The sequence below is a fragment of the Colobus angolensis genome, unplaced genomic scaffold, assembly GCF_000951035.1.
Source record: "Colobus angolensis palliatus isolate OR3802 unplaced genomic scaffold, Cang.pa_1.0 Scaffold233, whole genome shotgun sequence".
In the NCBI taxonomy this organism is placed as follows: domain Eukaryota; kingdom Metazoa; phylum Chordata; class Mammalia; order Primates; family Cercopithecidae; genus Colobus; species Colobus angolensis.
The window spans coordinates 176,989-192,325 of record NW_012115522.1 but is presented as its reverse complement, the minus strand read 5'-3'; the positions used below and the strand labels follow the sequence as shown (position 1 = coordinate 192,325).

The 15,337-nt window shown below is 34.5% G+C and overlaps 1 protein-coding gene across 1 annotated transcript in view; it reads left to right on the top strand.

The window, feature by feature from the left end:
• WRN (Werner syndrome, RecQ helicase-like) overlaps window positions 1-15,337 on the top strand; it is a 115,739-nt gene that overhangs the window by 53,854 nt on the left and 46,548 nt on the right. Inside the window, exons 19-22 of the mRNA XM_011944529.1 lie at window positions 4,348-4,522; window positions 8,212-8,393; window positions 12,484-12,585; window positions 12,870-12,962. Of these exons, the coding sequence (XP_011799919.1) occupies window positions 4,348-4,522; window positions 8,212-8,393; window positions 12,484-12,585; window positions 12,870-12,962 (552 nt within the window). The remainder of the gene's footprint in view (window positions 1-4,347; window positions 4,523-8,211; window positions 8,394-12,483; window positions 12,586-12,869; window positions 12,963-15,337) is intronic.

The following is a 15,337-nucleotide window of genomic DNA, read 5'->3' as shown; positions in this document are numbered from 1 at the left end:
TTAAACAGGGCAAATACTGTTTATTTTTGTTTTTAAAAATTTTATTTATTTATTTATTTATAGAAACAGAGTCTCACTGTCGTCCGGGCTGGAGTGCAGTGGTGTGATCACAACCCACTGCAGCCTAAAACTCCTGGGTTTAAGCAGTCCTCCTGCCTCAGTCTCCCAAGTAGCTGGAACTACAGGCTCGCACCACCATGCCTGGCTAGGACATATACTCTTAATGATTGACAAGTAAACAAGCAAACATAAAATGACTCTTTCATCTGTATTCTGCCTAGTTTACTAATTACATGACTTCAGTCTTAAGGAGCTTAGAAAAGGTTATCTTACAAACACATTGGAGCCTGTATTGTGTTCTAAGGACTATTGTAGGCGCTTTCTATAAATGATCTAATTTAATCCCTGTAACTGCTCATCAGTGAGTTACCTATTATTTTCATTTTACTGATGAGGAAACTGACATTAGTACTTTTTTTCTGTTTATTTTGTTTAAAGGCATTTTAAATATGTATGTTAAGAAATTTTCAAAAGCCTTCATTTTACTTTTTATGAGCCTTTATTTACTATTTGAGACAGTGTCTTTCTCTGTCAGTCAGGTTGAATGCAGTGGCACGATCCCGGCTCGCTACAACCTCCACCTCCTGGGTTCAAGCTATCCTCCTGCCTCAGTCTCCCGAGTAGCTGAAACTGCAGGTGTGCGCCACTATGCCAGGCTAATTTTTGTATTTTTTAGTGGAGACGGGGTTTCACCGTGGTGGCCAGGCTGATCTCGAACTCCTGACCTCAAGTGATCCACCTGTGTTGGCCTCCCAAAGTGCTGGAATTACAGTTGTTAGCTACTGCACCTGGCCAGTTTATAATTTTAAACATTAAAATAAATGCTTCTTGTCCAGTCATGGTGTGTCATACCCATAATCCCAGCAGTTTGGGAGGCAGACGTGGGAGGATCACTTGAGACCAGGAGTTCGAGACCAGCCTGGGCAACATGGTGAATCCCTGTCTCTACAAAAAATACAAAAATTAGCTGGGCATGGTGGTGCATGCCTGTAGTCCCAGCTATTTGGGAGGCTGAGGTGGGAGGATCATTTGAGCCCAGGATGTTGGGGCTGCTGTGAGCTGAGATCACATCATTGTACTCCAGGCTGGGTGACAGAGCAAGACCCCCTCTCAAACAAAACAAAACAAAACAAAACAAAACAAAAAACTTCTTCTACCAATACAAACACAAAACAAGCATAGACAAATAGAGTTTAAAGAACGTCATGGGTGTTTTCCTGTAAAGGGAAGATTGATGCTAGGCCAAGAAAATCCTGGAGTTATTCTTGAGGACCTTAAGGAATAATTTAAATGTAGGATTTGCTCCTGGCTTTCTTGTCCTGTATTCAAAATAAAACAAGAATGGATTGAATATATTCTGAGTGTTCTGGCTCTTCTAGTGCTCTCTGAAGTGAGTACTCGTTATGTTTCACTTCCCTTTCATCCTAAAGAGGAAAAGTTCTTTTGAAGAAGGCTGTTTGTCCTAGGTTAGTCTCCATAGTCGGATCATTATCTCCTCCTAATCTTCGATCTTGTTCAGTCTCTATGGCACTTTCCCTTATAATAACACTCTCCTTTTTAAAGCAGTTTACCTTTTTTGTATGTAATATTGTTCTCCTGTTTTTCTGGCATCGTGGTCCTCTTATAATATCCTATGCAAATGTTTCTTTCTCACTGTTTTTCATGTTGACTTTGCTAATTGAGGTCTTTGTTACTCTTTAGTCCAGACTATTATAATTTCTCCAAAGATATCCCCTCTCCCTGGTGCTCCTTGTTGCTTTCTATGCACAGTTTACAAATTATTGTCTGCATACAAATTATTGTCTGCAAACACATCCTTCAGTCTGGAATACTTTTCTGGAACTCTTTACTAGGAAATAAAAAGCAGACTCAGTGTAACATTCAACACTATCGAAGATCTTGATATTTAGTATGAAATTTTTTTTTGAAGCAGATCAAGAAAGATTTTTATACCCATTTTTAATCCTCCAAGAAGACTTAGGACAGCCGGAAACCATTGAGAGTCAGAACACTTTCTACAGATCTTAGGTGAACAGAAACTTTCCTTTTAATGAGCAGTGAGATAGAGGGTAATTAAGGCTTCAGAACATTGTCCGTTATTTCCATCTTCTTCCCTTACTTTAACTCTGCCAAATTCCTGTAATTTGTTTATCAGTATTCATGTTGTTTTAATCCATTGAGCTAAGGTGTTTCTTAAACTAACCCTATTTTGTTAAAATCTTAATTATAATATATTCATAATACATTTAAGTGAGATAGATGAATCTCTCATATAATTTAGTGGTTAGATTAGATTAGAATTTTCTCCCCTCAGAAAATTAAAAGGAAATAACAGTCTTTAGCCAAATCACTTGGCAAAGTAATGACTCCTTTTGTAACAGGAATTTTTACTCTTTTGATTTATCTGTTACATAAGTTCAAATTTTTACATATTTTCCACCTTTTTTAAGAAAGAGTGGTATATAGTCAATATCAGTTTGAACAACACTGTTGCATATAAATTGAAAAGGACTCCAATTTTCCAATTCCATTCCTCAGTTGTGATCACTGTTGGTATTTTGGCATTTAATTATGTAGACTTTCTTTCTCTGACTCTACTGCTGTGCATATATACAGTTGTAGTTTTTTTGTTGTTGTTAAGTTGATACAGAAATAGTTGCATACTATATCTGTTATTTCTGCAATTTTTTTTTCATTTAAAGTATCTTTGCTCTCTTTCCTATATTTCAATTTGTTGCCTTTTCTTAAATTAAAGCCTTAATATATAGGATATTACAATATATAGGTTTTGGTGAGTAGTTTTTTCTTCTTTGAAAACATGTTTGTAAAACAAGATTTTTTTTTTTGACGTGGAGTCTTGCTCTGTTGCCCAGGCTGGAATGCAGTGGCGGGATCTTGGCTCACTGCAGCCTCCGCCTCCTGGGTTCCAGCAATTCTCCTGCCTCAACCTCCTGGGTAGCTGGGATTACAGGCACATGACACCATGCCCTGCTAATTTTTGTATTTTTAGTAGAGACAGGGTTTCACCATGTTGGCCAGGCTGTTCTCGAACTTCTGAGCTCAGGTGATTCACCCGCCTTGGCATCCCAAAGTGCTGGGATTACAGGTGTGAGCCACTGTGCCTGGCCTTAAAATAAGATTTTTATACACTAAAAAAAAAAAACTTGTATTTTTTCACTCCATTAAGTAGTTTACTGTGAATTTTTGATATTGAAGCCCATTTGGTTGCTGTCAAAAATAGATTTGAGCAGTTTATTCAGTATGACTCTTGTAGTGAAATTACTGCCTTTTTTCCTCTCCTTAAGTTTTCAGTGGCTTTTGCCATAGTCCTTAAAGGTTTTACAATTTTTTTAATGTTTAATTTTTAAATGTTTGCTTATTATTTCATCGTATGAATATAGATAATGATGAACATTTAGATTACTTTTTACTATTATAGTGTTGCAGTAAATATTTGTTTACATTTATCTTTTGGCCAATAAGCAAATATTTTTGTAAATTAGAATCCTAAAATTGAAATTGGATCAAAAGTTATATGCAATTGAAATTGAATAACTTTTCCTAAATCTAAAATACTATAGTCTTTTTTATATTGTCAGCATAAATGAATGCAGTTATGTAAATGAATATTTTTAGGCATTAAGTAAAATGTTCCATGGAAATTGAACTTTTAAGTTGTTTATACTTCTATGGAAATTGTTTACACTTTTAATAAAGAAGCACAAGTTTCTACAAAATACATTCTAATAGATGTTTTCTATAACATTCAGTCTCAAGATTACTAGTAAATACTTCTTTGAACTGTAAAAGCAATCTTTCAGTATTATAAGAAAGCTCTTGCTTTAGTAAACATTTAGAAACTCAACTTTATTATCATAAGAGAGAATAAGAACAGTGTAACAAGTTTTATGCATACTCCTTTGTAAACCCTCACCAGACTAATTGTTAATCTGGTGCCTTGCATTCCCCAAAGTATTTGTATCTGTCGTTTATAAGTTTTTATCAAGGTTTCAGCTAAAACAAATAAATTTGCTTCTGGTTTTAGCTTTAATTTGAACTGAAACTGTCAAAACTGAGTTTTGGGGACTTCACACCATTCATTTGGACATTTGATTCTCTATAGTGTTTTAAATTTTCATGCACTTAAATATATCATTATTTTTGACAGACTTTCTTCCTTTAGTCTTTTCTTTAGAAAGTAGAAAAATTAAATAAGGTAAAACCCAAACCGGTCTGAAGCATATATACAATATATATGTTTGCTCTTTTGTTCTTCTTTTTCTTTAGTTCCCACTGGGAATTTGAAGGTCCAACAATCATCTACTGTCCTTCTAGAAAAATGACAGAACAAGTTACAGCTGAACTTAGGAAACTGAATCTATCCTGTGAAACATACCATGCGGGCATGAGTTTTAGCAGAAGGAAAGACGTTCATCATAGGTTTGTGAGAGATGAAATTCAGGTATGAGGATCAATCATCATTGCTCTCCGTTGTTCATAGTGGAAGTAGATATTTCTCAAATGTTTATTAAACAGATCTTTATTGAATATTTTCTTTGTGTTAAACATAAAGCAGTCCCTCTGATAAGTGTGGGAGAACAAACTTGCAGATTGGTGTAAATAGCAATCTGTACCTAGTGCTTAGGTGCACAGAGGAGGGAGGAATAGCTCTGTCAGGGTAGTTGTGTAATGGGGGTGGTCCATCCAGGAAAAATCAGTTAGAGTCCAAACATGTAAATAGAAGTTTATCAAGTATGCCAGACCTGTAGGTGATGAGGGGAAAGGAATTGGTTATAGAATTCCAGGAAGAAGGACTAACAGGTGCAAAGACACTTTGATATGAGAACACATACTGGGTTCAGGAAATTGTGACTGGTTTGTAATGGTTGGAGGGAAAGAGAATGTGGGGTAGGAATGGCACAAAGTATGGACAAAGAGGCAGGATGGAACAGTTAGAGACTTGAGAGAACAGTTGAATGGGTTGGTTGGCCAGGTTATAGATGGCTTTAAAACTTGCAAAGAAGCAGTCTGGGCTTAGTATCATATACCTGTTAGTTTTCCCTGACTACTTTAGCTTTAGAATTTTTAGTTTAAGTACAATTTTATGTAATAGGTAAAGCAGATTAAGGTAGAATAACTCTGGCTGAAGTTAATTTGAGGGAAAAGGAGGTCCAAGAGTCTCCAGACCTTGAAGACACTGCCTATTGGGGTCTTATAATCCTTGGAGTGCCGAAGAATCATTTGAAGATTATCATGATGTATTACTCTGTGTTTTTAAACAAGATAATGGGATTATAGAAACATTAGACTGGCAGCAATAAGTTGGATTGATTTGAAGAAGAGACACTGAAGAAGGGAAAGGGTATCAGTGCAGTTATTGTGAAATTCTATAGTTCCTGTCCTGATTGAAGTGGCTCAGTGGGTGTCATGGAGGATTTATTTGGGAGGATTTAAGTTTAAGGCACATGAGTAGGTTTAAGTCAACAACTTGACACTGTCAACATGAAATCCTCACTCTGTCACTCTAAGTCCGGGTAAGAGCCTTCCCCTGAAGTTAAGAATTTAAAGTCAGCTCTCACATTTTCTGTCCCACTGGTCATCCATTTCCTCTCTATCCATCTCTCTTTCTGATACCTAGTTGTTATCCACCCTCAGCTAATGTTGTTGAAAAGCTTAAGTATGGTTCATATTCACTGTCTCTAAAGTTCTCTACACATAGTCATACTGTAATGCATACCCGCCTGAAAGCATCGAGTCTCTCCCTTCTTTCCAAAGATAGGAATACCATTCACAGCTGTTTAGAATAGAAATTTTATCCAAATTCTTCAGTGTTTATATTTTTGTTCTGTTACTTCAGTGTCTTGAATATTGTCAAATAACATTTATTAACTGCTACTGCTACTACTGAATCTTAATCAGTCTTCAAGCCATTAACTGACCAATGGTTTCTTCTATCTTAATATGTTAGTAATTATTCATTTAAAGTAAAACATCTCCCAGAACATGAAAGAGTACAATCTTTATTCATGTTACATTGTGACAGGAGACTTTGTTGGATGCGCCTGATTTTCCTGCCAATACACAGCTTCATTAAAACATTAATGCTTTGAAATATGGCTTAGGAAACTTCACAATGATCGTTTTCTGGAAGAGTATATGCGTGTATGTGTCATGGTATTCTCCCTTTCTGTGGCAGGATTCCACAAATTTTTATCCACATTATGAAAATTTAAAAATTGATACTGTTTTTTTCTCCCTACGTGGATATCAGATACTCTGTTTTATCTGACAGCTGGCCTAATGTACTCCTACTTGGCCATTATAAAGAATTCAAAAGCTTCATATTTGCATTGAAAGTTCTCAAACACTTTGTAAAGATGATGAAAATACATTTCATCATCTATCTAGAAAGGTCAGGTGTTCCTGCAATTGATTACTTGCTACCGAGAATTGAATACCTACTGAGTGCATAATGTAGAGAATTCTAGATGTTCACTTTGGTGTGTTTTTACAGTCGATATATACCTTAGTGTGGGTCTAAAAGTGGAGGTGACCTCCGTAGCTCTTAATGTCTTAGACTGAGTGATGCTTAGAATCTTAGATTTTCTAATTTTAGAAAAAAGTATACTTTTCTTTCTTATTTTTATAACCAGATCCAACCACATTTGCATGCAGATAGGCGTTTTTAGTCTTAACCATTCATTTTTACTTTTACTCCTCACTTTTATTAGTTTTGTATCTTTTTGTATTTAATTTCCCCTTTCAAGATGCCTTGAGTCCTTTCTTTTTAGGAATGATGTTGTGAATAAATTATTTGATAAAATACCTTTACACCTGAGAGTTTATAAGGATAGTTTGAAAATCATGTCTGTAAAATAGGTGGATCTCACCTAAAAATAATAATATATAATTAAAATTAGAATTATTATTGTGTTGCTTATTGACCCTTAAATATAGCAAAATTGCCAAGTCTCATATAGCCAGAGCTTTTACTTAGTATGATATTCATTTCTATATTTACTTTTTTCTAACCTTTGTCATAGTTTCTTTTACTTATTCAGCATTTCCTCCTTTCCTCTCTCCTTTCTTTTCTTCTTTCCTTCTTTTTTCTTCCTTTCGTATTCCTGGTTCATCTTAGCATGTAATCTTTATGAAATGGCATACAAATAGGTCTACTGTGCTTACAGTGAAAAGCTTCAAGGCCTCATGTCTTTCCCACTTCTATTTCCAACTCCCAACCTTTTTAGCTGATTCTTTTGGTACTTTACCACTATATCTTGCCATAGTTTACGTACATGGCTCCTATTTAATTTTTTGTTTATTTGTGTGTTAGTTGTAGGCATTATCTATCGACTCCTCTCTCTGAAAGATGAAAGGTTAGCTCTCTTTCACATTCTTTACTGCTCTTTTTTCTTACCTTGTCCGTGTATTTCTAACCCCCTTTCCTCCTGATATGTTTATGTCATGATTTTGGCTAGATCAGTGTATATGATTTACATAATTATTACTCTGTAAATGCTTTTTATAATCTCTGAGCCATGTAGTATATTATGGCTATTTTTTTCTTATCTATTTGTATTTTTATTGTTAATAACCTAAGAAAAAAATTTTCTATGTCTTCTCACTAATTCTTCCCTAAAATTTCCCACAAAGGTGTAAACTTACCTCAGTATATTCATAGATATGAGACATTCTATCAATTTTACCCTCTTAAAGATGCAGAGATAATGCATCATGTTTCATCCCACCATCTTTAATGAGAAACTTCCATTTTAGATTAATATTAGAGAATGTTAAGATGCTCTGCAATCAGGTAAGGACACTTGCAACTTCATTATAATGCAAAGGTTTCCTTTAATACAATAAATATTTTGAGGCTCTTTTGTGTCTTGTGTTCATAGAAGTTCAGATAAACCACTTTATTTACTATTTTTTATGGAGAGTGAACAGAAACCTCATTTCTAGTCACCAGTCCTTAATCTGTAAATCAGGCAGGTAGATAATCTATAAATGATGGTCAAAATCACATTAAATTGCATTTTGTGCCAGGGACTTAAGTTAATGAACAAATTACTCTTACAGAAAGGTATAAATGTAAGGTTTTCATTCCGCTAAATATGTTTGTGAAACTGTGTTGTGATTTATTCTCAGTGTGTCATAGCTACCATAGCTTTTGGAATGGGCATTAATAAAGCTGACATCCGCCAAGTCATTCATTACGGTGCTCCTAAGGAAATGGAATCATATTATCAAGAGATTGGTAGAGCTGGTCGTGATGGACTTCAAAGTTCTTGTCACATCCTCTGGGCTCCTGCAGACATTAACTTAAATAGGTAAAAAAGCATTTATTGTTTTTACTCTTGCAGATTTCTTTCTTTCTTTCCATATAAACTTCGAAAGTGTTTGAGGCTATTTCCAGTATTCCAAGTAATTTGTGAGTGCATTTAAAGTAAAAATAAATAAATAAATAAATAAATAAATAAATAAACCTCCCCAAATCCACAGGACATGTAGGAAGAACATTTGTGGTAAGAGTTGCCACTTGGAGGAGATGAGCTAATTTCAGCATGCCTTAATGTAAGGAATTAACTAAATCAGGACAATACTTGGGCCTGTAACAGAGATCCTATGGAATACTTTCCTACCATTGTGCATTAATGAACAAGTTCTTTTCCCCTTCTCAGATCCTGTCAAGTTGCCATGTCTTCAGCCATAGTTACTTCAGCTACCACTGATTTTGTTACTGATTCTTTCTTCCCATGCTACAGTGGTGGTTATTCCAGAGGACTTCTCTCAATCCCTATTTGACTCTTGTTACTATTTGTTTCCTTGGTTAGTTCTGTGAGACCATAACAGTTCTCCTTGACTGTGTGTGAATCATTGTGTTGCACTGTACTGATAGACTGCCATAAATCAATATTAAGTGTTCAGTATCTTAAGTACAGGAGAACTATGCTACATAAGTACTCAACAAGTAGTTTGTTGGCACTTAAGTTCTATGACATTTTTATTGTAAAGGAAAATGTTATCTTGCAAAGATTTCAGGGCAGCATTTACCAACTTTGTTCCTTCATCCATAGGAAAAAGAATCTCAGGAGAAAAACCTATACATGGTAACCAATGGGGCTGCCAAGCTGATGAAGTATTTTCAGAGTACACCTTTCTGTAGCTGAATACATTGAGATCTTGAATGGATATATTAGCTCATTTTAGTAAAATGATCAGAGAGTGCTTCCCACTACAGTTTTTGTTTTTATGCACTATTAAACAATGTGTTTTTGAGTGTCCACTGTGTTCCATGAACTATGCTATGCGTGGGAGATATAATAGTAAAGAAAAGCAAAGTACCTGCTTCCACAGAATTCAGTGGGAATGGTAGTTCTTTAGAGAATCACATAACTATGGATACATAGGCTTCATTTTACTGTTCTCCTTTTGTGTTTGAAAATGTCAACAATCAAAAGTTTTTAAAAAAGGAATCATGCAACATATTTAAAATTATAATTGTGTTAAGTGTTATGAAGGGAAATTGTATTGAGTAGTAAGAATATATAATGTTGTGTGGTATTTCCCAAGTTAAAAAGTTCAGATAAGGCTTCCTTGTGGAAGCGATGGTTCAGATCTGAAAGAAGAATAGGAATTAATTAGGTAAAAATGTTTGATGCAAATTTTAAGGTTTTCCTTCTGAGTAGTCAGTAGCTTTTCTTTAATATAGAAGATGGCAAAACCATCCTTTTCTCGTACAGAACAATTCTTGTTTTCCTTTAGACAGTTGTATCTGTCAAGCTTCTTATGAACTAATTTAAATAATTGGGATAGAACACAGCTGTACATGTTACTATTAAATATGGAATATATCAAACATAAGTTGATTCCTACCAGTTCTGATTTTATTTGTGTATTTTGTTAAAGATACTGAGGACATTAATATCCAGTTTTATATTGTGCATTTGAAGGTTCATCAATAAATACAATTCTTGTTTCTCTGGGTCTTAAAAGATATTTTAAATGGTTATCTCATTAAGATTTAACAGGAAGTAACAGTGGTTCAAATCAAATAGTGGTGCCAGAAACCCAGACTTGAATTTTGAGTACAGACAGGTTAACCTTTGCATCTATCCTGAGGAAACTAAAACTACAGGATTAATCAGGATAAGAAAGAATTGAGCAAGGATTCAGGAGGGCTCTGTATCATCCTGATGACAACTCTTCTAGAAAAAGCTAGAAAGTCTAAGAATAAATGAAGTTGCTGATTCTCACCTGGAAAGGTCAGTTACTCAGAAAATTTTTAGAGTCTATCTTATGCCATAATTCTATCACTGAGAGAAGAAACTTGTCCAGTCATCATGTAATCTTCATGTAAATTTATATTTTTAATTGCAGAATTCATACCACAGGCAAAGTCCCAATGTCTGCATTTGTTGTTACCTTAAATAGTCAAACCCCAAAGTTATTGTAATCTTTTTTTAAGAGAGAATAATTTGCAAAATAATCTCGGTCCAATAGATCTTTCACTGGATCCAAATGATTTTTATGAATGGTTTAGAATTTTTCTTATTTTCAAATTGTTTTTATTCTGTGGAATACCGGACTTATTTTTGTAGTCCCAAAAGAAGAATACATATTTATTTATTTATTTGTTTTAAGAGTTATAGTTTTGTTTTCTCAAATTTGTCCTGACACTGATGAGATTAGTTAAATGTAGGTCATCTGAACCAAATACAGGGAAGGATCCAGTTCTGAGAGTGTGGGCGTTTGTTTTCTTGTTTTTTTTTTCTATAGGAGGGAAACGAGGTGAACAAAACAAATAAAATAAAGCAAAAAAGAACTGATCTTTATTCCTTGAGGTAGAAAGAATGAGATTACAGTGGGCCCCCTTATCTGTATTTTCACTTTCTGTAGTTTTAGTTACACCCACATCCAAAATGTTACATAGAAAATTCCAGAAATAATTAAATCAGTTTAATTATTTCTTTTAAAGTTTTAAATCAGTGGTGGTTTTGAGTAGTGTAATGAAACTTTGTGCCATCCCACTCAATCAGCCTCGACTCCCTTAGAATCATCCCTTCGTCTGGTGCATTCACGTTGTATTTACTCCCTGTCTGTTAGTCACTTGTTGCAGTATTGCAGTGTTTGTGTTCAAGTAACGCTTATTTTACTTAAGAATGGCCCCAAAGCACAAGAGTACTGTGCCTAATTTATAAATTAAGCTTTTTCATAGGTATATACATATAGGAAAAAACATAATACATACAGGATTTGGTACTATTCTGTGGCTTCAGGCATCCACTGGAGGTCTTGGAATGTATCCCTGGTGAATAAGGAGGAACTGTATATGGTTAACCTAGGAGCTAGAGTCAACAGTTGGAAGAGACTTTGGGGATAATTACATGGAAGGGCATGGTGGCTGGTGGTTTCAGATGACAAGAATGTTTTTGAATAATGGATCATTTGTGTCTTCAGACTTTCCAGAACTCCTTGAGAATTATACAGAGGTATTTAATCAGTCAGAAGGTTGAATAGTCAAATTATTAGTGAGTGAAGTTTATTTTGATGGGGATTTTACTTATGCTGTCCCTTAGATATTACAAGTAAATCATTGCTTTCTTTTGAAATATCTGAAACCTAGTTAACATGGACTTTTATTTTTTCTTGCAAAGATATGCAAAGCTGTTTGGGAGATTGTCATCATCTGACATTTGATATTCATGAGCTCTCTTCACAGAAGACTAGAAATTAACAGAGTCACAATGAATTATGGCAGCATTGACTTTAAAAAACACAAACACCTCTTTAATGTTATTTAACAATTTTGAATAAATTTGATATCGCAAACAAATCAGTTATAATTGATTGAGAAAGGAATTTAATTCTAATACTTTACTGGTGTCCCGTAATAACCCATAATACTAAGAGACAGTTTTGGAGGGCAAGAAGTCCTGAAGAGCTGATAGAGATAAAGGTCAAATTTGAGCTTCTTTCAGTATTCCTTACATCAGTGCTTTTAGTTTCTCATACAAAATAAATTAAAATAAAGAATTACCTTTTTACTGGGAAAAGGTAAAAATTAATAAATTGTAGAAGCCTTGTTTGAAGCCAAAAAGTGTGTGACATGTAAATTGAAGTGAAAAACCTTAGAGTTGATGATACTTTTTCAAAGCAGCTAAAGAATTGATACTTGGACACAGGAAGAAGTTTTTCAAAAACAATTTTTATAAAATCAGAAAAATGTTTACCTCTTGTTGGGGGCATTGACTGGAAAGGAATATAACAGAACTTTCTGAGATGCTAGAAATGTGTTTTATCTTGATGGGGTGTGAGTTTTGTAGGTAATGAAAAATAAACAGTAATAAATAAGTAAATAAAAAGTAAGAAAGTTGCCAATACAGTTTTACATATTCCTGTGATGTTTTTAATCAACAGGCACCGCCTTACTGAGATATGTAATGAGAATTTTCGATTATACAAATTAAAGATGATGGCAAAGATGGAAAAATATCTTCATTCTAGCAGATGTAGGAGACAGTATGTATTATTTATTTTATGCCAATAACATGGATTTATGGATGATGCTCTTTTAAGAAAACAGTTTGGCTAAATAATTATCCATATTTTGAAAAAATATTTTGTTGCTGTTATATGTGTGCTGAATTTTTAAGGCTAACTTCTTTGTGTCTGAATAAACTGAAGTCAAATAATGAGGTCCCAAGTGAATCAATTAATGATGATTTTACCTCATTATTTTCAGGAATGAACTTAACATATATGTTTCTGTTCTTTTTTTTAATTTAAAATTTTGTCTTGGGTAGAATCATCTTGTCTCATTTTGAGGACAAACAAGTACAAAAAGCCTCCTTGGGAATTACGGGAACTGAAAAATGCTGTGATAATTGCAGGTCCAGGTAAAGATTTCTTATTATAGATGGACATTCTAAAAGTGTTTGTTTCTCTTCCTTTTCATGTTTAATTGAATTTTTGTTGAATGATAAGTATTTCAGTTTTTTAAACAAAACAATGAATGTATTTAGATATAAGAGAAAGCAAACAATATTAAAGTACTTTGCTTCAAAAATAGATAAAGCAATAAAATGGTAGCCCTACATCGAAACATATCAATAGTTATATTAAATGTAAATGATCCAAAATATTATTTAAAGGCGTACATTGTAAGAACTGGTTTAAAAACATGACCCTGTTCTATATGTTGTCCACAAGAAATCCACTATAATTATATAGATAAGTTTAAAAAAGAATGAAACATTATATTCCATGAAAACATAAATCAAAAGGAAGCTGGAGTTGTTACTTTAATATCAGACAATGGAGACTTTGGAGCAAAGAATATTATCAGGATAAAGAATGATGTAAAAGAGGCTGGGCGCGGTGGCTCAAGCCTGTAATCCCAGCACTTTGGGAGGCCGAGACGGGCGGATCACGAGGTCAGGAGATCGAGACCATCCTGGCTAACACAGTGAAACCCCGTCTCTGCTAAAAAATACAAAAAACTAGCCGGGCGAGGTGGCGGCGCCTGTAGTCCCAGCTACTACTCGGGAGGCTGAGGCAGGAGAATGGCCGGAACCCGGGAGGCGGAGCTTGCAGTGAGCCGAGATCGCGCCACTGCACTCCAGCCTGGGCGACAGAGCAAGACTCCGTCTCAAAAAAAAAAAAAAAAAAGAAGAATGATGTAAAAGAATCATTTCACCAATGTATCAGTCAGGGTTCACCAGAGAAACAGGACCATCGATATCATATATATACATATATATACAAACACACACACACATATATATATGCTATATATGCGGGGGAGAGGAAGAACAAATGTGGGGAGAGAGGGATAAGGGGACTGATTTTGAAGAATTAGCTCATGAAATTGTGGGGTTTGGCAAGTCTGAAATTTGTAGAGCAGGTCAATAGGCTGGAAACTCAGGCAAGAGGTGATGTTGCAGTCTTGAGGCAGAATTTATTCTCTAGCAAACCTAGTTTTTGCCCTTTATTCCTGCCACTGAGTGGATGAGGCCCACCCACATTACTGACAGTAATCTATACTTAAAGTCAACTGATTGTGAATGTTAATCACATCTACAAAATATTTTACAGCAACATCTAGATTACTGTTTGACCAAACAACTGAGCATCATAGGCTAGCCAAGTTCATGCATAATATTAATCATCACGACCAAGAGGACATCATCCTAAATATATATATATATATACACACACACACACATATATATATATATATATATATATCTACTTAACAAAAAGACTGACAGAACCAAAAGGAGAAATAGAGAAACCTACAGTTAAATTTGGTGACTTCCAACATCTCTCAATAATCAATAAAGCTAACAGACCAAAAAATCAGTAAGAAGATAGAAGCTATGAACAGGACTATCAACATGCTGGATCTCATTGACTTTTATAGAACATTCTACCCAACAACAGTAGAGTATACATTCTTTTCAAGTGCAGATGCAATATTCATGAACAGGGATCATATTCAGAGTCATAAACCTTAACAAATTTAAGAATCTTGTATTTATATATTTTTTCACTAGAATGGAATTAAACTAGAAAGCAATAACAGAAAAATAACAGAAAAGTCTCTAAACCTTAGAAATTAAATAACATACTTCTAAATAAATGGATGAGTCACAGAAGAAGTCTCAAGGCAAATCAGAAAATGTTTTGAACTGAATGAAATGAAAATACAAATGTGTGAGATGCAGCTAATGCAATACTGAGAAGGAAATTTATAGTATTAAATACCTATATTATAAAAGAAGAAAGGTCTTAAATCAATACCTAAGCTTCCATCTTAAGCAATAAGCAAATAAGAGCAAAATAAATTAAAAGGAAGCAAACAGAAGGAAATAATAAAGAGCATAAGTTAATGAATAGAAAAGCTATGGTCATACCACTGTTCTCCCGCCTGGGTGACTGAGACCCTATGTCAAAAAAAAAAAAAAAAAACAACACAAAAAAAAACCAAGCAGCATGCAGCATTCATTGTCAGTGAATAGAAAATGGAAAAACAATAGAGAAAAATCAAAGAACTCAAAAGCTCATTCTGTGTGAAGATCAACAAAAATGATACGAACTTCTAACAAGACTGACAGAAAGAGAAGAGACACAGAAGACCAAGACCAGGAATGAAAGAGGGAATTTCACTACAGACCCCCCAGATATTACCAGGGATGATAAGGGAACACTGAAAAACTCAGAACATAACTTTAATAATCTAGATGAAATGGATCAATTTCTTGATAATCTC